Source organism: Sciurus vulgaris, assembly GCF_902686455.1.
Source record: "Sciurus vulgaris genome assembly, chromosome: 3".
NCBI classification, from domain to species: domain Eukaryota; kingdom Metazoa; phylum Chordata; class Mammalia; order Rodentia; family Sciuridae; genus Sciurus; species Sciurus vulgaris.
Genome location: NC_136463.1, coordinates 91,288,962 through 91,302,360, shown reverse-complemented (window position 1 = coordinate 91,302,360; position 13,399 = coordinate 91,288,962). Strand labels below are relative to the sequence as shown.

Genomic DNA, 13,399 nt, shown 5'->3' with positions numbered 1-13,399 from the left:
TACTCCAAAAGCAAGAGGATCACAAGTTCCAGGCTAGTCTCTGCAACTTAGTGAGACCCTGTCTCAAAATAAAAAAAGGACTAGAAATGCAGCGCAATGATAAAGCACCCCTGGTTTCAATCCTCAGTATGGAGGCTAGAGGAGCCTAAAGACCCATCTTTGTGAAATCCTGTAAACCTTTCAGGCAGCAAGCACCAATCAATTGTTCCCTTATGCTCCTAGGGTTCCTACTATTTTCTATATATCTTTACTGGTCAGCCACATCATCTGGAATGTATCCCATTCTCAATCCCACTTAGCTATCACTTACCTTACAAAGGTCTTCAATATATGTTTCATTTCAACACATAATGTGTCTTGTCTTTATCTTGTAGCTAGATGCAGGGATAATGATAAATAAGACAAATAGTCCCTGTACTTTGTGTAAAAAGTCAACGTGTTCTCACAAAACCAATTTTGGTTTGTCATCGCTTATGGAATAGTTCAAATTCTTCCCTCGTTTCCAGCTTCATTTTCCAAAACCAGCACCATTCATCATCTACACTTCTTCCATACCTTCTCTGACTTTGCCACATACTGGCAAACATTTATAACCAGTCTTTTACTACCTTTTTCTCTTTAAATTGAGTTTTGAATGTCTTTCAAGACTGAATTCCAGTTTTGTTTTGTTTTTTTTAAAGCTCCCTTCACCTTATTTTCCTATGGTAGTTTTTATTGACTCAGGAGAACCTTTATCACAGTTCTTTTTTCCATTTTTTTATTGGCAGATTATAGTTAGGTGGGATTTGTTGTTATATATTTGTTGTATATATTTGTATATAAACACAATAGAACAATATAATTTGGCCAGTATCATTCCCCTTTATTTTTCTTTTCCCTTCCCTGGTCCCTTTCCTCTACTCTACTGATCTCACTCCAATTCTCATGAGATTCCTCCTGTCGCCTCCCCACCCCCCCATCCACTACCTATCTTTTCCTTTTTCCTCTCCTGCTTCCACATATGAGAGAAAACTTATGACCCTTGACCTTCTGAGTTTGGTTTATTTTGCTTAATATAATGTTCTTATGTTCCATCCATTTTCATGCTTATGACATAATTTCATTTTTCTTTATCACTGAATAAAACTCCATTGTGCCTTGTTATTATTTGTATTCTTGATGACTCCCATTTGAATGGAGATGAAATCTCAGTGTAGCTTTTTTTTTTTTTTCTGATTCTGGGGATTAACCCTGGGACGCTTAACCATTGAGCTACATCCCCAACTATTTTTTGTATTTTATTTAGACAGGGTCTCACTGAGTTGCTTAGGGCCTCCCTGAGTTGTTGAGACTGAGTTTGAACTGGTGATCTTTCTGCCTCAGCCTCCTGAGCTTCTGAGATTATAGGCATGTGCCACAGCACCCAACTCAGTGCAGTTTTTTTCAGTTGTTGATGGACCTTTATTTATTTATTTATTTATTTATTTATTTATTTATTTATTTATTTATTTATTTATTTTTATGTGGTGCTGAAAATCGAACCCAGTACACACACATGCTAGGTAAGTGCTGTACCACTGAGCCACAACCCCAGCCCTTCTCAGTGTAATTTTGATTTGCATATCTCTAATTGCTAATGATGTTGAACACTTTTTCATGTATTCATTGGCCATTTGTATGTCTTTGAGAAGTGTGTTAAGTTGCCCATTTATTAATTAGGTTATATTTTGGGTGTTTTTCGAGTTCTTGATATATTCTGGATATTAGTCCTGTCAGATGAGATGAATACCTAACAAAGATTTTATCCCTTTCTGTAGGTTCCCTCTTCACATCTTGTTCTTTTTTTTTTTTTTTTTTTTTTTTTGCTGTACAAGACTTTTTAATTTGATACTACCCCATTTATTAACCCTGGGCGTTATTTCCTGAGCTTTAGGAGTTCTGTTAAGAAAGTCGTTGCTTGTACCCATATGTTGGAGTGTTCACTTATGTTTTTTTCCAAGAATTGCATAGTTTTTGATCCAGATCCTAGGTCTTTGATCCATTTTGAGTTGATTTTCTGCAGAGTGAGAGATAAGGGTCTAGTATCGTTATTCTACATATGGATAGCCAGTTTTCCCAGCTTCATTTGTTAAAAATTCTGTCTTATCTCCAATGTATGTTTTTAGCACCTTTGTCAAGGACCAGATAACTATAGATGTGTGGCTTTGTCTCTGTCTTCTATTCTGTGCCTTTGGTCTCTGTGTTTTTATACTAGTACCATGCAGTTTTTATTACTATAGCTCTGTAGTATATTACTTGAAGTCAGATATTATAATGGCTCCAGCATTATTTTGGCTATTCTGATTTTTTTTTATTTTTCCAAAGGAATTTTAGGCTCTTTTTTTCCTTTTTCAAAATATTTTTTAGTTGTAGGTGGACACAATACCTTTATTTTGTTTATTTTTATGTGGTGTTGAGGATTGAACCCAGGGTCTCACGTATACTAGGCAAGCGCTCTACCACTGAGCTACAACCCCAGCTTTAAATTTTTGGGGGGAGGTACTGGGGATTGAACTCAGGGGCACTCGACCACTGAGCCATATCCCCGGCCCTATTTTGTATTTTATTTAGAGACAGGGTCTCACTGAGTTGCTTAGCGCCTCACTTTTGCTGAGACTGGCTTTGAACTCTTGATCCTCCTGCCTCAGCCTTCCAAGCTGCTGGGATTACAGGTGTGAGTCACTGCACTGAGCTTCTTTGGTATTTTGCTGGGGATTTCATTGAATGTGTACATTTCTTTTGGTTATATGGCATTTTAATAATATTAATTCTGCCTTTCCATGAACATAGAAAGTCTTCCATCTCCTTGTGTTGTCTTCAATCAATTCCTTTCTTCGGTGTTCTATATTTTTCATTGTAGGGGTTTGTCATCTCCTTAGTTAGGATTACTCCTAGTTTTTTTGTTGCTTAACCTTTTTTTTCTTTTTAAGCTATTGTGAATGGATAGTTTTCCTGATTTGTTTCTGAGCAGATTCATTATTGTTATATAGGAAAGCTATTGTTTTTGTATGTTGATTTTTGTAAGCTGCTACTTTGCTGAATTTGTTTCTTAGCAGTCTTTTGGAATACACCTCTTTTCTTTTTCTTTTTTTTTAAATTAAAATATATTTTTTTATTTTACAGACATATTTTGGTTCATTGTACACAAACGGGGTACAACTTTTCATTTCTATGATTGTACACAATGTAGATTTACGCCATTCATGTAATCATACATATACATAGTGTAATACTCTCATTCTACTGTTTTTCCATCCCCACCCGCTCCCACCCCTTTTTTCTCTACACCATCCAAAGTTCCTTCATTCTTCTCTCCCTCTACCCCCATCATTATATATTGTCATGCACTTATCAGAGAAAACATTTGGCCTTTGGTTTTTTGGGCTTGGCCTATTTCACTTAGCATATTTTCCAACTTCATCCTTTAGCAGCAGATGCCATAATTTTATTCTTTATGGCTGAGTAATATTCCATTGTGTATATATACCAGTTTTTTTTTTTAATTAAAAATCATAAATTTACATAGGGCAATATTGTTTGATTCATTGTTATTTTTTCCCTTCTCCCCACCCCTCCCATCCCTCTTTTCCCTCTATACAGTCCTTCCTTCCTCCATTCTTACCACCCTCCTTATCCCTAACCCTAAACCTAATCCAAACGCTAACCCCTCCTACCCACCATTATATGTCCTCATCCACTTATCAGCGAGATCATTCGTCCTTTAGTTTTTTGAGATTGGCTTATCTCACTTAGCATGATATTCTCCAATTTCATCCATTTGCCTGCAAATACCATAATTTTATCATTCTTCATGGCGTAGTAATATTCCATTGTATATATATGCCACAGTTTCTTTATCCATTCATCAACTGAAGGGCATCTAGGTTGGTTCCACAATCTGGCTATAGTGAATTGAGCAGCTATGAACATTGATGTGGCTGTATCTCTGTAGTATGCTGATTTTAAGTCCTTTGGTTATAGGCCGAGGAGTGGGATAGCTGGGTCAAATGGTGGTTCCATTCCAAGCTTTCTGAGGAATCTCCATACTGCTTTCCAGAGTGGCTGCACTAATTTGCAACCCCACCAGCAATGTATGAGTGTACCTTTTTCCCCACATCCTCTCCAACACCTGTTGTTGCTTGTGTTCTTGATAATCACCATTCTAATTGGGGTGAGATGAAATCTTAGGGTAGTTTTGATTTGCATTTCTCTTATTACTAGAGATGTTGAACATTTTTTCATATATGTGTTGATTGCTTGTAGTTCTTCTTCTGTGAAGTGTCTGTTCATTTCCTTAGCCCATTTGTTGATTGGGTTATTTGTATTCCTGGTGTAGTTTTTCGAGTTCTTTATATATTCTGGAAATTAGTGCTCTATCTGAAATATGAGTGGCAAAGATATTCTCCCTCTCTGTAGGCTCTCTCTTCGCATTGCTGATAGTTTCCTTTGCTGAGAGAAAGCTATTTAGTTTGAATCTATCCCAGTTATTGATTCTTGCTTTTATTTCTTGTGCTGTGGGAGTCCTGTTAAGGAAGACTGATTCTAAGCCAACAAGGTGAAGATTTGGACCTACTTTTTCTTCTATAAGTTGCAGGGTCTCTTATACCACAGTTTCTTTATCCATTCATCAATTGAAGGGCATCTAGGTTGGTTCCACAATCTGGCTATTGTGAATTGAGCAGCTATGAACATTGATGTGGCTGTATCATTGTAGTATGCTGATTTTAAGTCCTTTGGATATAAATCGAGGAGTGGGATAGCTGGGTCAAATGGTGGTTCCATTCCAAGCTTTCTGACGAATCTCCATACTGCTTTCCAGAGTGGCTGCACCAATTCGCAAATTCCACCAGCAATGTATGAGTGTGCCTTTTTCCCCACATCCACACCAACACTTGCTATTGCTTGTGTTCTTGATAACAGCCATTCTAATTGGAGTTAGATGAAATGTTAGGGTGGAACACACCTCATTTCTCTTTGTTTGTTTTCCTTGAAATTTTTTTTGCAGTGCTGGGGATTTAATCCAGGGCCTTGTGGTTGCTAGGCAAGCATTGAACCACCAAGATATGGCTCTAGCCCCTTTATTTCTGCTTCTTAAATCTGACTAATCTGTCCATTTTCAAATTTCTATGGAAGTTGAACCATTGGGTTTTAACTTGAATTTCCTGATGTAATATTTTTTCTGGTCTTAAATTTTAAAAAACAATATTTTAAAAAATAATATTTGTTGGACTGGGGTTGTGGCTTAGTGGTAGAGCACTCACTTGGCATGTGTGAGGCACTGGGTTTGATTCTCAACACCACATATAAATAAAATAAAGGTCCATCAACAACTAAAAAATAAATTAAAATTTTAAAAATTAGTATTCATTGATCGATTCATTGTTGTTGTTCTAAGGATTGAACCCAGGGCTTCACACGTGGCAGACAGACAAGAATTCTACTACTGAGCCACATCCCCAGCCTAGAAAATGTTAAATCAGTGTTTGAAGTTAAAATCTAAAGACTGGATTTTTCCACTCTTCCAGACACTGTACACATTACTTTATAGGTATTCCCTCATTTAATCTTCCAGCAATTTTATGAGATAAGGTGATGTCTTAATCTTTATAAAAAAGAAATAGTAAATAGGAAGTTTATAAAGGTAAGTAACTTGCCTCAAGTTGCAGAACGAGTAAATGTGGACCTGTCTAATCCTAAAGCTGACAGTCGTGGGCTAGGGAGATAGCTCAGTCGGTAGAGTGCTTACCTTGCATGCATAAGGCCCTGGGTTCCATCTCCAGCACTGCAAAAAAAAAGAAAGAAAGCTAAAGCGGACAATCTTTAACCAAAATACTGAATTCTCAGGCATGCAGATTCTTATTTTTACTGCCTAGTTCCTCATTTAAATCTGATCTACATATATCTACAGATTCCAGAGCAGCGATGGAGAAGTTAAGTACTTGCAGTTGGCAGAAGAGCTGATTCGTCCTGAGAGAAACACATTGGTTGTGAGTTTTGTGGACCTGGAGCAATTTAACCAACAACTTTCCACCACCATTCAAGAAGAGTTCTATAGGTATGGTTGTTATTAATCTTCATTACTTTGAATAGGGGTAGAGCCTGGGAAACCAGCTCCTTTTGGACTGGAAGTGTTCACTTTGAGGCAGAAGGGCAGCTGTCATAGTTATTTTTTTCCAAATAATAAAGCCAGTGATCCTTTTAATACTGCTCTGAACTTAATGTGGGCCTTTGTGGAGCTAATTTTTTTTCCATGTGCAATTTGCTTTCTATATAGTTTTCCAAATAGGAGAACTATACTCATTTTTTTTCTTTTAATTGTGATGAGTTGTCACTATGTTGCCCAGACTGACCTTGAACTTCTGAGCTCAAGCATTCCTGCCCCAGACTTCCAGAGCAGCTGGGATTGTAGGCATACACCGTTGTTTTTGGCTTAGGGATATCTTTAAGTTTTCCTAGCTATAAAAGTAAGTGTGTATATGTATTTCAGAAAATAGAAGTAGAGTCAATGAAATCATCTGTATGTTTGTAATCCCCCCCACTCACGGATAAACACCGTTAGCAGGTCTACTAAAACAGTTTCAAAGGCCTCCCAAGTCTGTAAGTGCAGTTATATATGAATCTCATTATATTTTGATGTCTTTAATAATATAACAGTTTTACACATCATGGAAAATTCTTTGAAAACATTTAATGAGTCAGTGGTATTTTTTGGTAGAAATACTATTGTTAGACATTGTATTTAGTAACTTAGGCTCGCTCTCTCTCTTTTTAATATACATGACAAGAAACATCTTTGTCCCCAAGTATTTGTCTGTTTGGATCAAATAAATAAGAATCCTTATAATCAGGTTTAGATAAATATTGTGAAGATCCAGGGATAAGGAGGCAGTCCTGTTCTTTTCCTGGTGGATTAGGAGATGAAGGACTTGTCTCACTGTTTCCAGTCATAGCTGACTATCAAGTGTCAAGAATGGTTGAGCCAGGCATAGTGGCACATGCCTGTAATCCCATCTATTCATGAAGCTGAGGTAAGAAGGCTGCAAATTTCAGACAAGAATGGGCGATATAAGGAGATCCTGTCTCAACGTACAAAAGACTAGGCATATAGCTTAGTGGTGAAGTGCTTGCTGCGCAAGCACGTAGCTTTGAATTCATTCCTTGTTACCACCAAAAGGGGTGGGGGGCTGAAGGAATAAGCAGCACAGTTTGTTGTGAAAGCATGCAGAGGAAAACTTGTGTTGGTGACAGACATAGAAAATTCAAGCTTGAAGTAGAAGCAGCTGTGCCATAGCTGTATGCAAGCCATGCTTCAGTTTTCTCTTTTGAAAGGAGCTCTTTTTTCAGAGGGCTTTCAGATCCCACTACTTAAACAAACCAAGCTTCCACAGCTTTTGGGAACTTAGATTAAAAGACACACTTCAGCTAATTAGAACATATCTGCCAATTTGCTCTCACATAAGGACATAAATTGCTTCCCTGTCCTCTTGCAATTTTTATAAACCAAAAAATAAAATAAAACCAAAAATATACTGTGACTTAGCACACCAAAAAGGAGGCTGCTTTACTAGATTGTAAACAGACCAGAGAAAACCCACAGTCTTGAGCATAAAACTGGCAAGGTGAATGGTTGAGTCACCTTGGACAGAGGAGTGACTTGCCCTATGAGTGCTGTATAATGAAAGACAATAGATAGTCAGGTACAGCATTTTATCTTTGGTGTTTGTATTTGTGGTGGAACAAGAGTGGATTAAAAGAGGCTCCTAAACCCAAACTAGAAAATACAAGCTTCCTGCACAGTTAAGTTCTATGACTTGATTGTGACCAGATAAAATTACTTAGCCTTAGCTGTAGGCAAGCATGGATCGGGAAAGACAATGGGTAGGACTTTCAAATGTCAGTTGACTTTCTGTTTGTTTTTCAGAGTCTACCCTTATTTGTGTCGGGCCTTGAAAACCTTTGTCAAAGACCGAAAAGAGATTCCTCTTGTCAAGGATTTTTATGTTGCATTCCAGGACCTTCCTACCAGACACAAGTAAGAAACCCTTTGGAAGAAAAGAAATTCACCAGTAATGTATGTGCCACTTAGTTATCAGTTAGAAAAGTTGGGAGGTTGCCTAGATCTGCTATTAGTTGGCTGAATGTCACATAAATCACTTATTTTGCTAGTCCTCAGTTTTCTCATCTATAAAGTCTTTTGGCTTAGGTTTTCTACCTAAATCATGCAAAAGGTAGACTTGTTGCTGTAACATTTTTCATAACTGATGGTGACAAGAATTATTACAAAGAGTATTTATAAATTGCTATAATAGGAGGTTACTGGGATATTACTTAGTTGTAGATCACATGCTTAGCATGTGCCAAGACCCTGGGTTTGATCTCCAGCCCTACATACATACATACATAAATATATACTTGCAAACATAAATAAATATGATATCAGGAAGAAAAAAAAGTGTTTTAAAAGAGTTCCATCCAGTTACCCAGAAAGTTTAGTGTTGGAGAAACATGTTTTCCTTTAGAGATGGAATAGGAAGTAACTGAAGTGAAGATTATCACATTTTAGAACACCTTTTAAGAAATTTGGGGAAAAAAATCGGTTAAGTGAGAAAATGTGAAAACAGAATGGTTACAGAAATGCATGAATCTTAGGACTGTAAAGCTTAAAGTCATAACTTTCAAACATCCATTTAGTAGTAAAAGAATAAATTTACTGAAAGAAGCTGAAGTGATGTGTCTTGAAACCTTAATCTTCCAAAAATCACTTTTAAAATTACATTATTTCATGTAAAATGAATTTGTGAGGTAAAGTGTTTCTAAACTTCTGAGTATAAAGTTTTTTCCCATGATAACTTTGTTATGAAAATATTACTTTTTTAAAAAAAAATTGTAGGTAAGGAAAAGATGTGTTTGCATATAAAACAATGGGATTGTCCTATTCTTAATTTTCATTTCTTTGTTTTACTTAATTTTTCATTTTTTTTTTTTTTTTAATTTTTTTAGTTATAGGTGGACACAATACCTTTATTTTTATGGGGTGCTGAGGATCAAACCCAGGGCCTCATAACATGCTAGGTGAGTGCTCTATCACTGAGCCACAATCCCAGCCCTTTCATACTCATTTTTATCTTTTCATGAGTTCGTGTATGTTATATAATTTAGGAATGGGCATGTTCACTAAATTGTCATTTGGTTTTTCCTGCCAAGGATAATTTACATTGGATACTTCCATTAAGACAGAAAATTTTTTAATTTCCCATATTAAGAAGCTGAGCCGGGTGCAGTGACACTTGTCTGTAATCCCAGTGACTCAGGAGGTGGTGGAGGCAGAAGAATGCCAAGTTCAAAGCCAGCCTTGGCAAATTAGTGAGGCCCTGTCTCACACTAAAAAATAAAACAGGATGGGGATGTGGCTCAGTGTTTAAGCACCCTGGGTTCATTCCCTGATACCAAAAAAATGCAGTTGAGAAGTAAGTATTTATTAATGAAACATTTATCTTTAAACAGAATTCGAGAACTCACCTCATCCAGAATTGGTTTGCTCACTCGAATCAGTGGGCAAGTGGTACGGACTCACCCAGTTCACCCAGAGCTTGTGAGCGGAACGTTCTTGTGCTTGGACTGTCAGACAGTGATCAAAGATGTAGAACAGCAGTTCAAATACACACAGCCAAACATCTGCCGAAATCCAGTTTGTGCCAACAGGAGGAGATTCTTGTTGGATACAAATAAATCAAGATTCGTTGATTTTCAGAAGGTATTTACTTACATCTGTTTAGATTGGATTCAGTCTATGCTAATAATTCAGTCCTGGGCCCTTGCAATAGCTTATTTGTAGTCATTAAAAGTGACTTCAAATTTAAGCCACAAACTCTTAATGTAAATTTTAATTGTCAGTATATAATTGTGTTTTGAAGTTTAATAACTTGGATTAGAAGTTCCTTCAGATTGTGACAAAATTTGTCAAGGAATAACCAATAACTATTATTATAAACTGGAGTTAAGAAAACTTTGGAGTTAGCAACTTGTTGGTATAAATTATAACTTTAAATTTGGTAGATAGAAAGGGGGAAAGCCTGAGTGAAAGTTCAGCAGACTAACATGGAAGCAATGAGGATTATTATGATTGTAGGAGAGGAGTCAGATTGGAGATGATCTGAGAGATGATTTGACATGAGGCTTGAAGATAATTAGATCTTTACATCTTAGACCGTGTTGCTGGGGATTGAAGCCAGGGCAAATATTATACCACTAAATTGTGTCCCCCAGCCCCTAGGTCTGTCTAGTGGGGAAGATAAGTGTTTTTGGTTTCTTAAGGAAGCTTAATGGGACAGTGATATATGGTATTTAACAGGACTAGTAGATAGTTACAATTATCTGGATAAGAGGTGATAAATGATAATAAGAATGAAAAGAGGGCTGGAGAGATAGCTCAGCTGGTAGAGTGCTTGCCTCGCAAACACAAGGCCCTGAGTTTGATCTCCAGTACCGCAAAAAAAAAAAGAATGAAAAGAAACTCAAATCTCAGTAGCACTTATGCAATATGGAATATGCAAAAAAGTTGAATAGCTCAAGAATGGAGAATGATCAGAGTAAAATAATTAATACTAGTTTTTTTGTTTAATAGTTTTTAGTCCTTAGTTTTCTTATATTAACCTGGCAGTTTATAAGAAGCCTGTGTTCTACCAAGAACTTTGGGTAAGAGATGCTTTATAGTTTTCAAAGATGATATAATAATCGAAGTATGAATCTAGATTTTAGGGGGAAAACCTCAACTGTAATATAGGATATTTTGATAATTCAAAACAATTGAAGATGGACTAGATAAGAGGAGAGATTATGTAATTTTATGGAATTAAGTACTGTTTACTTCTGGGTTGTATTAATGGCAGTATGGTTACATAGAGATTGTCTTTATTCTTAGAGGTAAATGCTAAAACATTTATCCTTGAAGTTATTTAATGTTTACAACTTTCAGTACTATAATAAAAAATATGGGGGATGGGGATATAGCTCAGTTGGTAGAGTGCTTGCCTAGCATGCACAAGGCCTTGGTTTCAATCTCTAGCACCACTGTAAAAAAAAAAAAGTATAGCTACATAAGTAATGTTAATGATCAGTGGCTTGAGGTAGAGGATTTAAAAGTAAATTGGAGCATGCTTGTAATCCCATTGAGTCAGGAGACTGATGCAGGAGAATAGCAAGTTTGAGGCCAGCCTCAGCAAATATAGTGAGGTCCTAATAATCAACTTAGCAAAAAAATCTAGTGATGTGGTTCATTGGTTAAGCACCCTTAGGTTCAATCCTTGGTACCAAAAATAAAATGGAAATATATTGGAAATGTTTCATAAAATTTCTTTGAAAAGTTTTAGGGAGAAGATGAAACAACAGATATTTATATTATATGTTTTGTTTTGTTTTAACTGTACTGGATATTGAATCCAGGGGTGAATTTTTGGTGTGGGGGGGGATATGATCTTGCTAAGTTGCTGAATCAAATTTCTGAATTTGGAATTCTCCTGTCACAGCCTCCTGAGTAGCTACTATTAATAGGCATGCACCACTGCACCCAGTCAATGATAGTCATTTTGAACAGAGGTTTTTGTTGTTGTTGTTGTTGTTGTTGTTGTTACTAGGGATTGAACTCAGGGGCACTTGACCACTGAACCACATCCCCAGCCCTATTTTGTATTTTATTTAGAGACAGGGTCTCACTGAGTTACTTTTGCTGAGGCTGTCTTTAAACTCTCAATCCTCCTGCTGCCTCAGCCTCCCGCGATTCTGGGATTACAGGTGTGCACCACGGTGCCCAGCAGGGAAATATTTTTTAATAAGAATAAATGTTTGTCTTTAAGTAAAGTTTTAGTAGAGGTAATCCAAGGAATTTTAGGGTAGAGTTTTTGATTTTGATTTCTTTGTTTTTGGGTAGAGAATTTTAAGATGAAAGTTGGGACACGTCAAAAGTCACAAAGAGTAAGATAGTTTAGAATTTTGCCAGTATTTGTGACATTTGATTTAGATTACATAGTGCATGAAAGGGATCTCTTCTTATTCTTGGCTGTTTACCTTTGTTATAGGTTCGTATTCAGGAGACTCAAGCTGAGCTTCCCCGAGGAAGTATCCCCCGCAGTTTAGAAGTAATCTTGAGGGCCGAAGCTGTGGAATCAGCCCAAGCTGGTGACAAGTGTGACTTTACAGGGACACTGATTGTAGTGCCGGATGTCTCCAAGCTTAGCACACCAGGTGGTAATCTATGGTTCAAATTTAACAAATTTTTGGTTACCTGATCTACAAGGTATCTAGCTTCTCTTCTTATCTTTTTGGCTGCCAATCAAAGGATGAATAAGGAAGTGTGATGAGAATAAATAATTGATTTTCCTATAAAATATGCTGTTCTGAAAGTTTTCAAAGTTTATAAGAAAATCATATTTATAACTGATTTATTTGAGCAGTATTGCTTCCTAGAACCTACAGTATTTGAAATGGCCTTTCTTTAATTGTTTAATTGTTCAGGAGCACGTGCAGAAACAAATTCCCGTGTCAGTGGTGTTGATGGATATGAGACAGAAGGCATTAGAGGGCTCCGGGCCCTTGGTGTTAGGGACCTGTCTTATAGGCTGGTCTTTCTTGCCTGTTGTGTTTCGCCAACCAACCCAAGGGTAAGTCTTTTTTGCATGCTGGGGATTGAACCCAGGGTCTTGCACATGCTAGGCAAATACTCTTAACACTGAACTATGTACCTCATGGTGAATCTTAATAAAATGACAGAGCTTGACAAAGAGCTCCCTTGAGGCTGCTGCAATTTAATATGCGTCTGAAACATCTGAGTTATCTAGTTAGTGATAAAAAGTCTAAAGGGTTGGGTTGACAATGATTATTAAAACCAAATCTTTTCATGTCTTTCTGACCTTGAGGAAAAGCCTTATTGTTTTTATACAGTTTGAGTATAATGGCCATGTTTTTAATTTTATATAAGTATCATTGTTCCTCTGATGTGCTCCCTGTAGGAAGTGCTGAGGAAAAGATTTAGTAACTTGGGAAGTAAAGTAAATTGCTATTTCTGAGAGTGGTGAATTACGGGCAGTATTGTTCAGTTGAGCTGATTCTGTGTCTTGAATGGGAAAGAGTTTGGAAAGAATAGTCCAGTCCAAAAAAGAATGGGAAATAATCTACTATTAAAAAAGAGGAAAGAATATGGTATTCTGTGATTTCATTTTCTTCTTCATATCAGTAACTAACATTCAACTATGTCTCATCTCTTGAGCATCCAGATACATTTATAGAGGCCTATAAAAAATGGTGGTAGCTTTTTTTTCTTTTTTCTTTTTAGCTCACTGGACAAATGTCAAAACCTTAAGTAATTTCTTTAACTAAAGCTTACTAG

At 36.7% G+C, this 13,399-nt stretch overlaps 1 protein-coding gene across 1 annotated transcript in view; it reads left to right on the top strand.

Annotated features, from left to right (window-relative positions):
• The window catches only part of MCM6 (minichromosome maintenance complex component 6), a 51,254-nt gene that overhangs the window by 2,142 nt on the left and 35,713 nt on the right, over positions 1–13,399 (top strand). The window contains exons 2-6 of the mRNA XM_079135624.1: positions 5,927–6,073; positions 7,940–8,050; positions 9,523–9,772; positions 12,093–12,258; positions 12,529–12,674. Coding sequence (XP_078991750.1) covers positions 5,927–6,073; positions 7,940–8,050; positions 9,523–9,772; positions 12,093–12,258; positions 12,529–12,674 — 820 coding nt within the window. The remainder of the gene's footprint in view (positions 1–5,926; positions 6,074–7,939; positions 8,051–9,522; positions 9,773–12,092; positions 12,259–12,528; positions 12,675–13,399) is intronic.